Source organism: Protopterus annectens, chromosome 7.part0 (assembly GCF_019279795.1).
Source record: "Protopterus annectens isolate FY-2018-M chromosome 7.part0, PAN1.0, whole genome shotgun sequence".
Taxonomy (NCBI): Eukaryota; Metazoa; Chordata; order Ceratodontiformes; family Protopteridae; genus Protopterus; species Protopterus annectens.
Genome location: NC_056739.1, coordinates 200184320 through 200203711, shown reverse-complemented (window position 1 = coordinate 200203711; position 19392 = coordinate 200184320). Strand labels below are relative to the sequence as shown.

The 19392-nt window shown below is 38.6% G+C and overlaps 1 protein-coding gene across 1 annotated transcript in view; it reads right to left on the bottom strand.

Annotated features, from left to right (window-relative positions):
* Nucleotides 1–3234: 3234 nt before the first annotated feature.
* Nucleotides 3235–19392, bottom strand: part of LOC122805797 (rhodopsin kinase GRK1-like) — a 263668-nt gene continuing 247510 nt past the window's right edge. Inside the window, exon 7 of the mRNA XM_044076061.1 lies at nt 3235–3527. Coding sequence (XP_043931996.1) covers nt 3235–3527 — 293 coding nt within the window. The remainder of the gene's footprint in view (nt 3528–19392) is intronic.

Below are 19392 nucleotides of genomic sequence, written 5' to 3'. Positions count from 1 at the left end.
GGATGTCTTTCAGAGTGGTTTTGAAAGATGAGAGAGAGGGTATTGACCTGAAGGATACAGGTAAGGACTTCCAGGCTTTAGCAACCTTGTATGAGTACAGACAATGCTCAGCAGATCTGAAAGGTGTGTAGACAGACAGGACTTTTTGGTCAGTAGATTGCGACTGGGAACATAGTTTTGAAGAATGTCTTGCTGGACAGGCAGATGGATGCTGGTTAATTTTATTGGTGGTAAGAATATGTGTAGATGTTAGTTAATGAGGCATTTCTAATTAATTTAGACTTTTTAGTGCTATACAGTGGTGGTTTCTAAAAGGGGTATTCGCTACAAATTTAGCAACTTTGTTATAGCATTGTTCAAGTTTTAATTTTTCTGAAGCCTGGAGATTAGCAAGGATGGGAGTGTCATAAAAAAGTGAGGAGAGGAGATAAGTAGTAGCAAATATATTTTTAGTTGTGTTGGTGAGAACATTTCTGGCTCTGAAAAGCATTCATAGTTTTGATGAGTTTTTGTTATGCAATTTTGTATATGCAGGTCAAATGTAAGATTATCATCCATTATAACCCATAATAATTTGCTATGAGAAGTGACTTCAATGGTTGGGTTATCAAGAGAGAGGACTTTAAACTTTGCTTATTTCATAAGAGAGGGATTTGGGGAAAAAAGTAGTAATTTGGCCTTTTTGGGTTGAGCATGAGTTGTGAGTTACAAAGTCATGTTTTGGGGGCTAGTAAAGCTTACTGAGTAATTTTTTGGAGGTGTACCATACTGTCAAATGTGAAAATGAGGGTGGAATCATCTGTGTGCTGTATTACGGTGGCCTGTTGTGTGGATTTATAGATGGTGTTGGTGATGTTAAAGAGGAAATAGCCAAGGATAGAGCCTTGTGGTATCCCAGTGGTGAGTGGGAGGTAAGTAGAGAGTGTGGAGTGCCATTTTACTGAATGATACCTTTTGGGCAGGTAGCTTTTAAACCACAGAATGGTGGGGTGTGATAGACCTGGTGAGGACATTTGAAGTAGAAGCTTGCTGTGACAAACTGTGTCAAAGGCTTTAGACAAGTCTCGAAATAAGGAAGAGACTACTTTACCATTATCCCTAGCTTTATTGTTAATATCTATATAGGTTAAAAGGTCAATGCTAGTACTATGGGAAGGATGGAAGCCATGTTGTGTAGGGGACAGGAGTTCTTCCTGCAGGAGATAATCTAGATATTGCATTTGAAAACATTTTTCAAGTATTTTGGAGAGGGAAGATAAGATTGCTATAGGTCTAAAGTTATTCATGTCTGTTTAATTTTCTCTTTTGTGCACTGGGATAATGTGTGACTTTTTCCAGAGAGAGGGAATGTGGGATTCCTGGATTGATCTATTCATAAGGATTGAGACAGGGTAGCAATGCTATTGGCTGCTATTTTTTTCAGTACTCACTTGGAATGTCATTAACTGAAGAAGAGAATGGTTTAAGTTTGTTTAATGATAGTTTTATTTAGGATGTGGGCACAGGTTTGAAGGTGAAAATGGATGCGGTAATATGTGGCTGTTGGGCAGGGTTTGGATTAAATGTTGAGGAATCCTTGGTCAGAGATGCCATACTATAAACTGTAAAATAAGAGTTGAATAATATAGTTTAGAGTGTTGAGTTGTCGAGAAAGGGCTAGGTTGAATTTGTGGCCGGGACGTAAAATTTCTTTAATCGATATCCAAAATTTTTTAGGGTTGTGTTTAGTATTATTCTGAAAGTTATTATAATATAGTTTATTGTCTTCATGTATTTGCTTTTTAGTATGAATGCGACATATTCTGAAGTTTTACAGATATTGAAGTGTTTTATAATTTTACTATTCTTTCCAAGCTTTTTCTCTATCCTGCATTAGCATTCTACTCTTTTTGGATACCCAAATTACATTGGTTTGTAGTCTTTTCCTTCTAGGAGGTGCAAGGCTGTTTAAGATATTTAGGAAAGTTGTATTGAATTAATTTACAGCATTGTCTAAGGGCAGGTCAAATTATAATTGACAGAATTCAGTTTATAACCAGTACAAAGCAATTAACAAAGAGATGCTAAATTTTCTATCATTTCCTGAGGCTAAATTACTGGCATATACAGTATAGTTTACTGGTCAAGAAAATGTGCATGGACTATTTCACAGAGACTTTCAATCACAGATCAGGCATGTATTTACCTGATTAAGTTAATACAAAGCAAGGTTCTTCATGATAAATGTGCTTACATTATGCAGTCACAAATTTCTCAGTAAACTAGTATCAAGGTCAGATGTAGTAACCACAGGCTATTATACAATGTAATTCTCAGTAAACTTGTAGGAGTAGGGCCTTGTGACACAGCTCCTGCAGTACTGAGGTCAGATGTAGTGACCGCAGGCTTTACTCTATGAAGGAACATAGTGACATTTATCTAGATTTCAATTTTATTAATTGCATTTAGATCCCAAATCGTTTTTTGTATTATAAAAGCAAATTTATGATAAGATAAAGCATTTTTTTTGTCAGAAAATGCTTTTTGATACTAAGGGTATCTCACTTTCCATTGCTAAAGTGGAAGCCATCTTGGAACTCCAACTTCTTAAAAAATGGTGATTTTACTTATAACATACATCATCTGTTTATGCATTAACTTCATTAACTTTTACTAAAAATATTAGTAGTATGAAATCATACATTATTCAGTAATAAAGATCCTGTTACAAGTGTAATAATCTACTCCAGAGTTTGCTTTACACAGCCCCAAACAAGTTTTTCAGATGGCATCATTAAATCTTAAAAATCATTTTTTTTTATTTTACTTTTTTTCTCATATTTAATTATTATAGGAGAATGATCTCTTTTTCATGAATTTCTTTATCAGTTACTTTTTTTGTAAATGGATGAGTTATGTATGTTATACCAGATACACGTATTGCCACAAAGCTTATAATAATGTAGGATTCTGAATGTTCATAAAACTATTTATTTTCCCTTTGTATAAAAAATACCTAAACTGGGATAACTTTGGTGTAGATCCAACATTTTCTTTATCTTTTCAAATGCCAGCTATATAAGAACGCTCATAACATTGTTCATAGTGTGGCAGACAGACAGGCTGTTGCCATATGAATAAGACTCTACCACATTAAGCAAATGAAACTGTCCATGAATTTCTGTCAAAAGTTCTTGTATCATGTGCTCAGTGTTTGCAATATATTTTCAATCATTTCCTGCATTTTTGTTTTTCTCAGACTAGAACACAGGTCCCTGACCTGGTAGTTATAATAGGAGCAGAGTCCCGACGAAGGTCAATTGGAATGGTACCTTTGGCACCCCAGACATTGAGTTCTCCAAACACTCCTGTTTCAATCATTTCTTCTTGCCAGGGGATTGGAATGCTGCCAGTTGCAAACTCTTCATAGAACTCATGGTCTTTGTCATCTACAACCACTCCCTTGACTGTGGAGAATGCACCCACAGCATCAATGTCCTTAGCATACACCATTTTAGGATCTGGGACAAAAGGGGGTTCCACAAGACCTGTCAAATAAAATAAATTCAATGTATTAATGCAAAGTTCATATTGCTATAAACAGACATAATTATAATCTATAGGAACAAACCAAAGGAATTTGGTGCTCAAGGAACTGTTAAAGCATTCACTTAAAATTATAACACCCTCGCATGAGAAGGTAATGTGCTACCTTTATCAAGCTAAATGACATTTAGTTTAAAAATCTGGCATCATTATACAATTAAAACTCAAATAATTCATATTATGCCTTGTAAGAAAGACTGGCCAGAACTAATAACAAGTTTCTTCTTGTAGAACCTGATTAGTAGAAACACAGCTTTAGGTTTTCTTATTATTTGTGTTTTGTTTAAGTTTTGTCATTGCATCTCTATCAAGTCTTTCTACCTTTCTTGTTTTGTTACTGATAACTGCAGTTTTAGAACAGAAGTTCTTTGTGTGATACAGTTTGCCAATTTACTCTTGTGTTGTATCTACGTAATGTTGTGCTATGCATAAAGTGAAACAATAGCACCTAGGAGATATTTAGCTTCAGGATAATGACAGAAAGGTGCATGATAAAAACTGAGTTGAAAAGCCTACTTCAAACAGAATTCACTGACTGCAGATTTGAAGAAGAATATTTTTGACTTAAACTTTCCAGTAAAAGGCAAGTAATACAAATGGAATAAGTGGTCAACAGTGGCACAGTGGCAACTTTACAGTGTAGTTATTCATCTCTGGAACACAAACACAGACAAAAAAGGCAAATATCTGGGATAAAGGGAAAGTTGATTTTGTGCGTTAGAATGTGTGATGAGGTATAACATGGTAGGGCAGAAGGATGCCACACCTGTGGAAGAACAGTAAAGTGCATCAGTGAAGGAACTGATTAGGAAGACAGACCCTGTACTAGTAGAAAGAGGTAAGGGAAAAATGAGAGATCCTGAAAAGGAAATGAACACTACAAAAAGAAAAAGCATATGCAAAAATGAGATGCTGCAGATAAGGCTAAATAAATAAAAGGTCTACCAGATTGCAGTTGAAAAAAAGTAGCTGTAGATACCTGATGTACCACTGTAGCACAAATGGAATGGAATGGATAGAATAAGGAAGGAAGAGTATAATAAATAATTCATATACATTAAAGAACTCAACCCAGAATTAAATACTGATGGATGGGAAATTATGCAGAGGTTGGAAAGATGGCAGCAGATGCAAAGATATGGGCATGCCTATGGAAGAAACTGATAAGGACTGAAAAGTTATTTAAAGACAGTCTTGAGATTACTGGTGCTGCTGAATGCAGCTCTGCTTCTGGTGCCTTGCTGAAATGAAAGTCTGATACTGTTAACCTTTTCAGCACTATATATATTAACTTTGTACACTTACTACTAAAGTAACTTGTCTATATAACAGATGACATGTACAATACTCTACAGTTTACAGGTTTAATGTTTCAGGTTTGGTTTTTCATGATCAGTACAGATTAACAGCCTTCCAGTACATCAGATCTAACAAGAAATCAGGTCTAACATTACACACTTTTAATGTCCTTTATATATTCTTCTGTATGATATGCATCTTGTCCATGAAACAGTCTGTTATTGTTAATACCTTTGGAATTCTTCTGAAGTTATGCAGTCTCTTGTTAAGCTACTTTGTGTTCTGTTTCAAGGTGAATAACCTTTATGGAGTCTTTACTATTGTGAATGTTTCTGTATGAAAGCAGTTTTCTCATACTCCCTGCATCTGTTTCGTATCTGTTTGTACCAAGCACCAGACATTTTGTAATATATTCAGTTTGGATGCTTTTCTGCTTTTTAGCTAAGAGCAGTTTAACCCTTTAATATATACATGCTAACAAGCAGAAATGAAAATGCTTCTAACAAACAGAAGTGCACTTGTGCTGTTATTTTTACTACACATATAGTCTAATAAACAGAAGTATATGTTTAAATGTATATATCTAACAACGACATTAGGGTGGGAGGGGCCTTCAATCAGATAAAGTGCTGGACCTATACGAGTTTCTTCCTTCCCATATGCTAAACAAGTAAATAGAAGTATTTTATAGGTCGCTGCTAAAACTGTATAATTGAGCCTTAGAAAATGAAATGGTGCTAAGGGATTGGAATGTGGCAGCTGTGCTTTCTTTGCACAGGTGCATCCTGGAAGAAGACAGTCACATAAATGTTAATCTTACTTCTACTCCAGTGAAGGGTGAGGACAACACTGACTGGGGTTGGCAAATGGGTTATGGAATAATAATTGTGTTGCCAATGGGCATTAATATTATTTGTACATTACAGGTCTTTCCATTTTAACATTGCTTAGGTTTTACGTGTGTCACCATTGAGGTAGCCGAAAGAAGTTCAGTAAATGTGGACTTCATTAATTCATCTGACATTATAAGGTCCTGGATTTTGAGAGTTTCTCCTGAAGTATATAAGTTACAATGCACCTCATATCTTTAGTTAATTACTCTGGCTAATGTCATAGCTGCACTTATCTTTAAGTACTAAAAATATATTCTAGAAAAAATGTCAACAAACTGATGTTTATATCAAAGGGCTGCAAGGGGTTACACTATTATATTAGACGATGAAAGAACAGGATGATTTTCGGGATATTTTTTTCTATTGCTGGAACAATGATTTGTGATTCAAATCAGTTTCTGTTTCATGGGGATGGGAGTGTTTTTCTATGATTGTTATACTCTGTTGTTTGGATTATCATGTATTTTCTACAATTTTAGTTTGTGGATGCTATTGTATACCTGCTGTACAATTTTGTTATATTAGTGTTCAATAAACAATGCTCTGAATAAAAAGTAATTCATTTAACATTGTATTTATATGATATTAGCTAAAGAATAATGAGAGAGGGACACATACCAAATAGACAGGGAGATAGGGGAATGCTGACTGATTTTAAAAAAGTACCGTGCAACTAGGAGGAATGGTATAGACAATGCCAGTAACTGATGAGATTCCACAAGCTTCCCTAAAGTTCAAATCTGTTTATCTTTCTGACAGCATGCAAGGGTACACATAATTTGATCAGGATGTTCACTGATGTATCATAAATGGTATTTGATAGGAACAGAGCCACTAGGAAGCCCCCACATATATTGTCCAAGGTGATCAGATACAGTGCAGTTATAATTTAAGATGAAGGAGATGAGGATGATGATGATGAAGATGAAAATCTTAAGCTTATGCATGTTGGAAGAAAGGTACTATAGCTAAATTGCATGCTGTAGATAGTTACAGGGAAGACAGAGGACGAACAGATTTGAAGGTGATAGTCTAATGACTAATGCAGCAACATGCATGCTTAGTTACAGTACTAAGATAAGCTGATACTGTCTTCTTTCAGCAGGCAGAGCACTAGTGAGAGCCCATCTGTACCTGTGCACTTAGTTCTGAAATGATAAAAAAACATTAGGCAAGTAAAGTATGCACATGAACATTAACACATCCAGAAGTTTAATAGAGGGACTAGACTTTGAGGAAGAAATTATATGACTAAGAATATATACACCAGAAAACAAGGCAGGAAGATATGAAATAGATTAAATAGTTTGTCAAAGAGAAAATTAATGTCAGAGTAAGTGGAATGAACTTAACAGGAATGTTGACTGCACTGCTAGAAAGAATGATGGACTGAAGAACAAGTGGGATTCACAGAAAATATAATATAAGTGGTACAACAACAAAGGGGACAGTTGTATTTGGGATAGCTGCAACATTCACTAGACAACAGCAGATCTGTATTTTCATATGCATGTATATTAGATTTATATAATTTAAAAAGTTAATTATATTAAATGTTCAGTCACACAGTGACACAATGGACTTATTCATATCCAGAACTAAATTTCCAGCTACTGCAACTCCTGAAAAAAAGTCAAACAAAAGCTAAAAATCAGGAATTAAGGGGAAAATGTGATTGTGTACAGATTCCAGGACTTAATGGGATTTTACTGTTGATGAATTTTAAAACTGTTTTCCTAGCCTGAAAAAATACTGAAAATATTCCAGAAAATATTTATGACGTATATACCTCCATAACTGAAAATGTCTAAAAGAGTGGACTTATCAGAAAAAGGACTAATGATATGGGAATTAAAATAAGCAGTTTTCTGCACCAATAGATTTCCAATTTGAAAGAAGCTTAAGAAATATAATTTTTATCGCAGGATTACCAGAGAACTCTTATCAAAGCAATTTAGTGAACATTGTTCAAGAAATGTTATTAGAACTGTTTGGCGGTTGCTATTGTCCTCAAGAATCTGCATCCAAAACCCCGCTATCTCTTCCATCCCTGTTTCATCTTTGTCCCTTTCCACTTTAAATTATAATACTCTGCATGTGTCATATATATGAGCCTTAACTGCGTAGCTCTAAAATATCCCTTCAAATCAGATAATCCTAAACCACCTTCTTATTTATTTATTTATTATTTATTTATTGGCATTTAATTACCATGAAAGTCCACAGGGCCAAGGTAAGCCCATTTTCACTGGACTCCCATTTAGAAAAGTTCCAGGTTATAAGCAGGCTTACACTGAAGTTTACAAAAGTTTACAAAAAGAAATTTACAAAAATAGTTTATATGAAAAAATATACAGGAATGAAAAAATGATAACACATTACACTAACAGCGAAGCTGAACATGGTCAAGTAGTGTCAATAATATCCTGAGACAATACAAGCCAGAGAGAGTGGTTAAATAGTATGCAGTTAATAGCACCAAGGCAAACATATGAAGAAAGACATTGCTTAGGATATGCAGTAAAAACATATGGACATGTATATAGTAAGTTGGACGAACAGATAAAGTAGAGAAATGGAGTGGGAGAGAAAGGAAGGGAAAGAAAAATTAAGTTGAATGAAAGAGGAACAGAGAGAAAGAAGAGGGAAAAGGGGGGTAGGGAGTTAAGAGAAAGCAAGAGGTCAAATTTAGTAGTTTAAGCTCATTGGGGATGCCAAGAAAACATAATATTGGTGACTGAGCTGGAAAAAAACAGATTTGGGTTTGTTTAATAGATTAAGTGATGGCAGAGGAAAGAGTCGAGTAGTTACATATCCTTTTGGAGTGGAGATAATTGTGCAGTGCAGTTCTGAAGTTATAGGGGTTTTGTTGTAAGAGGATAAAAGAAGATAGATTATTTCCATTTTCTGGCAATGTTCCAAGAGTATAATAACTGGTCTGAAAATGATTTATGTCTATGAATTTGAAGAAGAAGATCACTGAGGCCTAATGGGGTTATAAAGGATAAGTAAGGAGCTAAGCACAGGGTGGTCTTGTGGTTTATAAATAAATGTATGTGTAACTGTGAGCTGACATAGTAATAGGTAGTGGGAGAATTCAAGCCATTGTGTTTTTTTTATGTTTTTTTTTTTAGGGCAGTGCAGTGTTGAGTTCAATGTCAGCTGTTTATAGCAAATTTAGCTATCTTGTTCTAGCAAATTTCTAGTTCTGAATTCAAGGAAGACTGCAAGTTGCTTACTAAAGGTGCACCTTAGGTTAGAGAGGGTAATAGGTAGGCGTGAGATAATACTTGTTTAGTAGGGAGGGAGAGGAACTTAGTGTCTATTGAGCAACTCCAGCTTTTTGTGGGTTTTTTGTGCTTATTTTAAATGTGCAGATCGAATTTGAGGTTTTCATCGATTATTACTCCTAACAATTTATAGGTTCATGGGTTCATAGGTTCATAGCTTGGTACTACGCTATTGGCCCTAGGGCCTATACAAGCCTAGCCATAACAATTCCTTGGCTATTTCTTCTCACACTATTTACTTCCCTGGACCCCTCTCTAGCAGGTCAACTGATGTGATCCCTGGGGTGAATTGCCTTTCTCCCATTCAGTCATCAAGTTTCCTTTCAAATAGGGGCAAAGAGGTGCTCTGATTGACATGTATGGGCAGTCTATTCCAGAGTCTGGGGAATCTCTGGGTCAGGAACCTATCCCTCCAGCATGTTTTGTTTATTGTGATGACAAAGTTTAGATCCCTGGAGTGTGTGGCTCTGAGGGATTGGGATTTCTTTAAGTGTAGCATGTCCAACAGCTCTTGGTTTGACATGGCCTTGTATGTTAAGCATAGATTGCCTCTGAGTAGACGATATGTGACAATTATAGCTGGAGTTTTTTAAGGTGGTCAGCATAGGGCATCTGCTTTGGGCCTGTGATTCTTTTAGTGAGGTATTTCTGCAGCCTTTTCAGTTGTTGCAGATGTCTTGAGAGGTACATACCAAATGGGATGTTGTATTCTATAATGGGTCTAATGAGGGATGAGTACAGTGGGACAATGACCTCCTTTTTTCTGGATGAAAAGCCCTTAGTGATGAGGTGTGCCACATAGAAGGATTTCCTGACTGTTGTGGCAATGTGGTTATCGAAGGTGAGACCACTGTCCACCTGTGTCCCTAAGTCTCTTATCACATTTTCGGTGTTTAGTGTACTGCCACCTATGTTGTTATTCACAGGTACATGTTTTTTTCCCAAAGGGGATAACTATACATTTCTTGGCATTCTGCTTGAGCCCATGGCTCAGGCACCAAGCATCTGTTTCTGTAAGGCCCTTTTGTAGAGTATACACATCATTTGGGGATTCAATAATGGCTCCCAGTTTGCAGTCATCGGTGAACTTTATTAGCCAGAGTCCCTTAGTACTGGCCTGTACTTCAGAGAAGTAGATGCCAAACAAGAGCAGTCCCAGGTCTGAACCCTGAGGTACTCCAGTTGTCACTTGTCTGGAGCTGGATTTGGAGTTGGCTACTTTTACAGTGTGGGTTCTGTCAGTAAGCCAGTTGGCAACCCAGCAAGTGATATAGGGATTAATGCCCAGCTTAGTAAGGCTATCTATGATTCCAGAGTGGGGGATGATCAAAGGTGTTGGCGAGGTCCAGATAGGCTGTGTGGACCACCTTACCCTCATCCACGGCTCTGGAGACTGATTCAAAGAAGTCAATCAGGTTCAGGAGACAAGATCGGCCCTTCACAAACCCAAACTGGGTGGGGTCCAGTGTTTGAAGGTTGCCAATGTCTTTGTTTATAAGTTCCATGATAATACGTTCCATGGCCTTGCAAATCAGGCTCATTGGACTGATGGGGCTGTAATTCCCGGGATTCAAGGTGGATCCTTGGTGATACCAATATTGACTGGGTAACTAGCTCACTTTTAATGGAGTTAAGAGAGAATATATTGAGGTTAGTTTTATTGATAGATGATTTTTATGGGGGTGTAAAGATCATAAGTTTAGTTTTTTGGAGATTTAAAGAAAGGTGATTATTGTGAAGGCAGGTCTACACAGAGTAAAATGCTAGTTGAGTATTATGCTGTAATAATTTTGGGTTGAGTGCAGAGCAAACTAGCACAGAGTTGTCTGCATATTGAACTAATGAGCCATGCAGGATCGCTTGATGGAGATTATTGATGAAAATGCTGAACAGTAGAGAGCCTAAGATTGAAACTTGGGGTACACCTGTAGGATTATGAATGTAAGGGGAAATTGAATTTTGCCATTTAACAGCATGCTCTCTGTTGGAGAGATAGTTTTTAAACCAATTAATTGACTGGGGAGATAGACTATGGTTGTGAGCTGAGATGGGAGGATAGAGTGAGAGATGGTATCAAATGCTTTTTATAGGTCTAGAAAAAGGGCAGCTACAATGTGACCTGAGTCTCAGGCTTTGTTGATCATGCCTACAAAGGATATTAGTGCAGTGGATGTACTGTGACCTGGGTGGAACCCTTGCTGTGTTGGCGAGAGGATTTTGTTTTTGTTTTTTGGCAGATAGCCTAAGACTTGTTTTGGCACACATTTTTCAAGGATTTTAGAGATGGGAGAAGTATAGAAATGGATCAGAAGTTGGAGATACTGGTTGATGGACCACCTTTGTGAAGTGGATGGATGATTGCTTTTTTCACAGGCAAGGGAAATGGGATTCTTGGATAGATCTGCTTATCAGAATGCTATTTGGATAGGCCACTACGTCAGCAGCAATTTTAAGAAACTTGGCAGGAATTATATCAGCTGAGCATGAGTAGGGTTTTAATTTGAGGAGTTTTTTTTTTATTATTCAAATATTTTATTAAATTTTCCATGAAAAGTAAAAGACAACAAATGACAGAGGAGTAGTTTTTAAATGGTAGAGCTGGGAGACAGATTCAATTCTAGTTGTGAGGATTGTTATGTACAGTAAGAGAGGAGGGTGTTGATACAATAGAATGATTCAAAGAATTTGAGGTATTATGGAAGGTGTGAGGTAAGGAGTGTTGCAAGGGAGAAGGAAAAGAAAAGCTTATAGGAATAGTATTATTTATGAGAGGTAAAGAAAAAGCAGCAGTGATGCTCACAGTGGTGTCAATAAAGTAGGAATTAAAGATGCTAGCTATTTGTTCAGGAGGCAAATCAGGGTGTGGGCAGGTATTGGGTTTGGTGCCAGGGTTTAAGAGATTATTGATGGAAGGCCAGAACATTTTGGGGTTATTTTTTCGATTTGTTTGTTGGTTCCAGAACTATTTTGGTTTGTCTTTTGGTTACGGAGCTATTAGTAATGAATGAGGTCAGAGGGAATATTAGATTTAAGCCAGAGATTCCATACTTTTTCTCTTTTTGTCATAATTTCCTTGGTAGCTTTTCTTAACCAGGAGGCTTGGTTGATTTTTTTTCTTTTGGTTCTAGAAGGAGCAAGACTATCCAAAATATTTCGGAAGGTATTATTAAAGAAAATCAGAGCATCATCCAATGGTGGAGTTTTAAGTATATTCCAGTTAATGTTTTTGAGGAGGCTAATAAATGTATCAGGGTTGAATTTTGATTTGTTTTGGACAAATCTAAAATTATGGACTTTAGGGGTGGATGAATAGGCACATATAGCACAGGCAGGGTGGTGGTCACTAATGGATTTGGACATCGTGCTGGAAGCTATGTACTTGCAGGGGTCTGAGACTAGTATCCAGTCTAAGATGGAGCCATCATTGATTCTGTTGTTGTACTTGTGGTGGTAGAGATACATTGGGTGAAGTGAAACAAATTTATGTTGGAAGGTGTTTGTTTGGAGGAAATGGAAGCCCAGTCAATATTCATATCACCAAGGATAATTGTTTCATTTTTATAGTATAGGAGATCCAGGAAAGGATATCTTCTAGAGCTGTTATCTTATTTTCATGGGGGGATGTGTATAACACAATTTTTTTGAGCTACTAATTTCCAGTAGGAGATCAGAATCACTGAATTTTGGAATTGAGGTATAGATTCTTTAAATGGTGATATGTTGAAAGTATTGGGGTAGATAATGGCAACACCACCTCATTTTTTATTACGCCTACCTGCCCTAATTACCCTAAAGTTTGGTGGGAGAAACTCAGAGTCTTGGATAGAGGGTTTTAACCAGGTTTCTGTGGCAGCTAAGATATCTGTATTGTTTTCAGAGAGCCAGGCATGCAACTCAGAGGTTTTTTGTAAATATTTTGAAAATTTAGGGTGGTTATATGAAGTGTTTTAGAACATTTAGGGAAGTTAGTGTTAGAGGAGATGAAAGGGGTGTTGAGCCCAGAGTTAGGGTGGATGTTCCTGGAACAGATGAGGGGAGAAAGGATATGGAAAGACAAAGTAAGATATGTTAAAGTTTAGAGATGATAAGGTGGAGAAAGTAGAAGTGATCGTTGAATATGTAATGTAAGGAATAGTTTGTGGAGAGGATATGTGGTTTTGCACAAAGAAGATAATTTGTATTATATAGGCTAAGGCTAATGGAGTATGAATTATGTGTTGAAGATGTAAAGCTGGCTAGGTAGTTTGTTTGGGAGGTAAGGAATGAGGGTTTAATGATGCTGCTTGTAAAATAAGTAGAAGAAATAGAGACAGAACTAGGAGTAGTGTTTGAGGCAACGCTGCAAGTATAGGAATTGAAGACAGGTTGTTAGGAAGTATAGAGGAGGAAGTGGGGGTGGTTGATTGGCTGATGATCACAGGGGAGTGGCTAGTAGAGTATAAACGTAATAAAAGAGGGGGTAGGGTAGAGGAGAGGATTGAGTCTGAGCGTAGTAAGGCAAACAGAGTGGATAGAATGTGTGGCCAATAGTATCGTTTCAGAAACAATCAATGAGCCATACTATGGTAAGTTACAACAGTTCTGCAGTTTCACACAATAATTCAAGAAAGAAAAGAGTGGAAAAGCTTTCTTTCAGTTATAAATTATATTTTCTTAAGACTTGGAAATGGAAAGTCACCTTTAGAAAGTTTAGTTTTCACCATGCCCAAGTACCAGAGAAAAGTTCTAAGTATAAAAGTGTGGGCTAAGTGGGTCCCAGTAGTGTGCATGCCAGAATCAGGGACAGGTAAAAAATAAAATATTGTAGTGCATACAGATAAAATTAAAAAGACTAATAGGCATACACTGCAAGTAGTAAGGATAATTTTACTTATTTTTCACCCTAGGTGTTTACCGTGGTTGAAGGGGTCCAGCAAAGATGTTTAAGTTTTGGAGCCATGTTAGGTTGTTGTGTGGTATAAAGAGGAACTGTGATAAAGAAAACAGGGATGAACAATTAAGTGTCTGACTCAGAGTCTAGGACAGAGATTTCAAGCAGGAAAAACAGGAAAATGATATACAAAATATACACAATAGCATGTTTAATTGTTCTACTGGGTAAAGGAGATTTTGCCAATAAGGATGACACAAGTAGAGGTACAGAAAATAGACAAGAGTAGGCTGGAATTTACTGGAGAAAACTGGCAAAGGAACTAAAGTATTAGGAGCAAATAAGTGAAAAAGACTAAACAGAGTATGATAACACTAAGGAGTTCGGGCTGCAGTTTACAGACTGCCTTCCTTACCAGGGATTGATATTAGAGATTAGGAAAAGAGAACGAGATCAGGGAGTCCTAAATTATATAACTCTGCTATAGTAGAGTTTTTATCAAATCTAGAATGGAAACTGCTATTAAAAAATAAATAATTAGTGGGTATATAAAATATTGCATTATAACTATAAGACTCAATCAGAGGAAATTAGAAAATATTAGGAATAGGGATGAGAAGATGTTCATAGGTTCATAGGTAGGTACTAGGCTATTGGCCCTAGGGCCTATATAAGCCTAGCCAAAGGTACCCTGGCTTTCGCCACCCAAGAAAATTATTTTCCTGTGCCACTGTCGAGCAGAGCCACAGAAGTGATCCCCGGGGTGAATTTCCTATCTCCCATCCAATCATCAAGATTTTTCTTGAACAGTGCTAATGAGGAGCTTTATTTGATATAGATAGGTAGTTTGTTCCAGAGTATGGGAAGTCTCTGGGACAGGAATCTATCCCTCCAGCATGTTCTGTTTATTGTGGTGATGAGGTTTAGGTCCCTAGAGCATGTAGCTCGTAGGGATTGGGATTTCTTTAAGTGGAGCATGTCTAAAAGCTCTGGGTTTGACATAGCTTTGTGTGTTAGGCAGAGATCACCTCTGAGAAGGCGATATGCAATGGAGTAAAGCTGCAGTTTTTTGAGATGGTCTGCATAGGGCATCTCTTTGAGGCCGGTAATCCTCTTTGTGAGGTATTTCTGCAGCCTTTACAGTTGTTGTAGATGTCTTGTGAGGTACATACCAAAAGGGGCATTGTACTCTATAATGGGTCTAATGAGTGACGAGTAGAGGGGAACAATGACCTCTATTTTCCTGGATGAGAAACCTTTTGTGATGAGGAGTGCCACATAGAAGGATTTCCTGACTACTGTGGAGATGTGATTATCAAAGGAGAGACTACTATCGACCTGTGTCCCAAGGTCTCTTATCACACTTTCGGTGTTAAGTAGACTACCACCTATGTGGTAGCTCATGGGTACTGAGTTTTTACCAAAAGGAATGACAATGCACTTTTTGGCATTGAGCTTGAGGCCATGGCTTTGACAACAGGCATCTGTCTCAGCAAGGACCTTTTGTAGGATGTCCACATCTTTTGGAGTTTTGATTATGGCTCCTAGTTTGCAGTCATCTGCGAACTTCGTTAGCCAAAGACCTTCTGTGCTGGTCTGTACTTCACAGAAGTAGATACCAAACAGGAGAGGACCCAGGACTGAACCCTGTGGTACTCCACTTGTCACTGGTCTGAAGCTGGATTTGGAGTCTGCTACTTTCACAGTGTGGGTTCTGTCAGTGAGCCAGTTGACAACCCATCTTGTGACATAGGGATTTATACCTAGTTTAGTGAGTTTATCTATAATTCCAGAGTGGGGGATGGTGTTAAAAGCCTTGGCGTGATCTAGATAGGCTGTGTGACCCACCTTACCCTCATCTACGGCTTTGGTGACTGCTTCAAAGAAGTCTATCAGGTTTAGGAGAGATGATCTGCCTTTTACAATCCCAAACTGGGTGGGGTCCTGAGTTTGGAGATTACCAATGTCATTGTTTATAAGTTCCATGATGATACGCTCCATAGCCTTGCAGACCAGGCTCGTTAGGCTAATGGGGCGGTAGTTTCCGGGGTCTGTGGTGGCTCCCCCTTTGTGGAGTGGGATAACTGTCACTGTGTGCCATTCAGTGGGCACATAGCCTGAGGTGAGGCTATGATTGAACATGGTAATTAGGTGGGTGCCAGTTTGTTCTGTAGTTCATGTAGAACACAGCCTGGGATGTCATCAGGTCCCATGGATGCTGTGTTCTTGGCTTTGGATAGTGTGTTTTTTACCTGTGCAGCCATGATTACAGGAACTTTGCATTCTTCTGGTATAGAGATGGGCCCTTTAGGGGATGACAGAGGGGTAAAGTTAGCACTGAACCTATCTGCCAGGATGTTGGCAATATCCGTTGGTTCTGTATTAGTGCCATTGTGCTGTAACTCAGAGCAGATCTGAGTGTTGCCATTGAGATTCTTGACATAGCTATAGAATGCTTTGTGGTTGTCTTTAGAGTCAGTGGTGATTTTGTTTTCATAACTAGCTTTGGAGGATTTTATGAGGGATCTCAGCTTCTTACTGAAGCTGACCAGGGAGTTTCTCCAATCATGGGATTTTACTCTTTTTTTGCAACAGTTTCTTTCTTCTGTTGTAGAGTTTGTTTATGGCAGGAGACCACCAGATTGGCTTCCTTTTTTTGGAGGATAGCATCTTGGTTCTGTTAAGGATTGCATGATCCATGCACTCATGTAAGTGCTTATAAAGTGCATTTGTGTAGGATTCAGCAGTCATACCTCTATTGTCCGTCAGCATGGGTGTCGTGAAGTTTGCCACTTCTGTCTTAAGAAGCATGAAGTTGGCTTTGGAGACATTTTTTACTGTAGTTTCCCTAATGGGGGGTGGGGGAGGGATGTGGATGTCTAGGGTGATTAGCTTATGGTCGGTTCTGACCAACGAGAAATTGACCTCTGGTGTGGAGCACCGGTTGCCCATGTTGGTAATAACCAGGTCTAGGATATTGCTGCCCCTGGTGGGGGTGTGGATACGTTGATCCATGGCATTGGAATTTATGAATTCCAGAAAACGTTGAGCACAAGAGTTGGTACATGAGTAGTTTTCCCAGTTAATGGTAGGGTAGTTGAAATCACCCATTTTTAGGGTGTTAGGTTGTACCCTAATATTTTCCAGTGTATTAAGAAATGAGGAGTGGGAATCCTGGGGCATGGTGGGGGGATCTGTAGCAAGCTACAATTTGGATTGCGGTCTTGCCCAGAGTTAGTTGCACTTGGATAATCTCGGATGCATTATGTTGAGCAACTAGCCTGGAGGTGTGGATATCCTTAATGAATATGGACACGCCTCCGCCTTTAGTGTTTTGGTCCAGGTTAGATGGCCGAAAGGTGTGATATGAATTATAGCCTGGTAATGCAGGGGTACTCTCTGGAGCCTTGAACCAGGTCTCTGTCACTGCACAGATGTCGATGTTCTCCATTTTAAGGAGTGCCTCGAGAGAGTGCATTTTGAGATTTAGACTTCTAGCATTGAGTAGTAATACCCTCAGATTCTTCTTGCCTGTACCTGTTAGGGTGAAGAATTTGTCATTTGAACCTTGCCTAAAAAAGGCACTATAGGGGCGGCTAGAGCCTTAGCCAGTATCCGGAATCCCAGGGGCCACAGGTGCAGGCCATCTCTGGCAAAGCATTGTGGCTTGCTGATCATGTCATCCCAGGCAGACAGATACTGGATCCCCTTAGAATGACACCAGAAGCTTAGCCAATTGTTGAAGTCAATCATTTTGTCCTTGTACTGTGGTATCATTTGGGGTGATGGCAGGAAGCTACTCAGGGCTAGGGTCATACCTGCTGGGCTACAAGATTGGACAGCTCCTCCATGTCCCTTTTCATGTAGTCCAAGGAGGTACGTCTCAGGTCATTCACACCAACATGGACAATGACAGAGTCATATCTGTACTTGTTGTGGAGTGACCTGAGTGCATGCATTATGTGGCAGATCCTGGCACCCGACAGGCAGCTGACAGTAACTTTCTCCTTGTTTAGCCTGGTGAGTGGAACATCAGTGTGCCTGACTATAGAGTCACCTATGACTAGAGTGTTGGGTATGTTGTTCTGCCTTATGGGCTGTGGTTGAGTGGCACACTGAGTTTGTGGGCTATGTGTCATTTGGGTTGTGTTGGGGGGGTGGAGGTTGCTTGTGTTTCTGCTTTGGAGGTCCCTGTTGCTTGGGCAGGTTTTTACTGAGAGCCTCCGCGAATGTAGGTGTGTGTTTTGTGTTTCTATGTGTGTGTTTTGGTGGTGTAGGTTTTGAGGGACTATGTGCTGAGTGTGATGTGGTGCAAGTGTTTACCTTCTCCTCTTGACTGTCTAGTCCAGACTTGGGTGAAGAGAGCTTTGCTTCCAGTTTAGCTATATAAGTGCATCTCTCACAGGTTGTAGTGTTGGGTGGTAGGAGGAGAGGGTTGTCTGTGTACATGAGGCAATTACTGCATTGCCCCAAGATGCCCAGATTCATCAGGTAGACAGGAGAAAACACCGGGGGCTGACCCTTAATCATGCCTGGATAGGTGCTTATTTGTTAAGTACTAGAAACTGTTTTCCTCTAGACAGTGAGGAAAGTTGAGTGCTGTAGTAATTTGTAGCTTATTTAGTGCTTACAAAAGTTCTGAACAAGTGCTGAAACAAAAAAACTGGCTAGTTCTAAGAAACAAAATTAAGCTAGAAGGCTTCCCTCCAACACAGAAAGGCTTGGGCCCTAGAAGCCTACAAATAGTCCTGGACACAGAAAATCTATATCCAGGCTAGACTACCCACAGGAAAGGCAGGAAACAAGCTTAGAAAAAGTTGTTTTTTTTTGTTTGTTTTTTTTTTTAGTGGAAAGAGAGAAAGGAGTAGCAGAAACTAAGCTGATTGGCCTTCTCAAATGTTCTCCCTGTACTGGGTAGAATGAGGTAATGACACTGGACTGGGAGGAGGGTCCCAGATCAAATTTACACTAGGGGTGGGCAACTGCAAAGCCACCAACTATAAAAACACTATATCAGCAGGGAGGGAGGGTGAGAAACAAACTGCAGAACTGTTTCTCACAGCTGAAAAGCAGCAGTGAGCCTTTAAATTAAAGTTTTAAACAGCTAAAGGAGCCGCTAGAAAAAAGAGTTTAACTGAAACAAGTTATCAAAAACAAACAACCCAACAGATGCTTAATAAAAGTGGACAATTTCCAGTTAATACCTCACACACAGTGAAACTAGCTAGAAAAATGCACAGTACACAAAGTGCTATAAATAACAAAGAAATGAACAAAATAAACAAAAAACAGGATACTTAATGTTATATATTATAGCTCTGAGCTTGCTCAGTGTCCTTCCTTCGATTAGCTCAGTGTGAAATGGCAGAACACTCACAACTGAACTTCTTAGGTAACAGAAAGTTGAAACCTGAGACAGCTTTTAAGAAAGAAATCTCAAAAGAACCAATGAGGT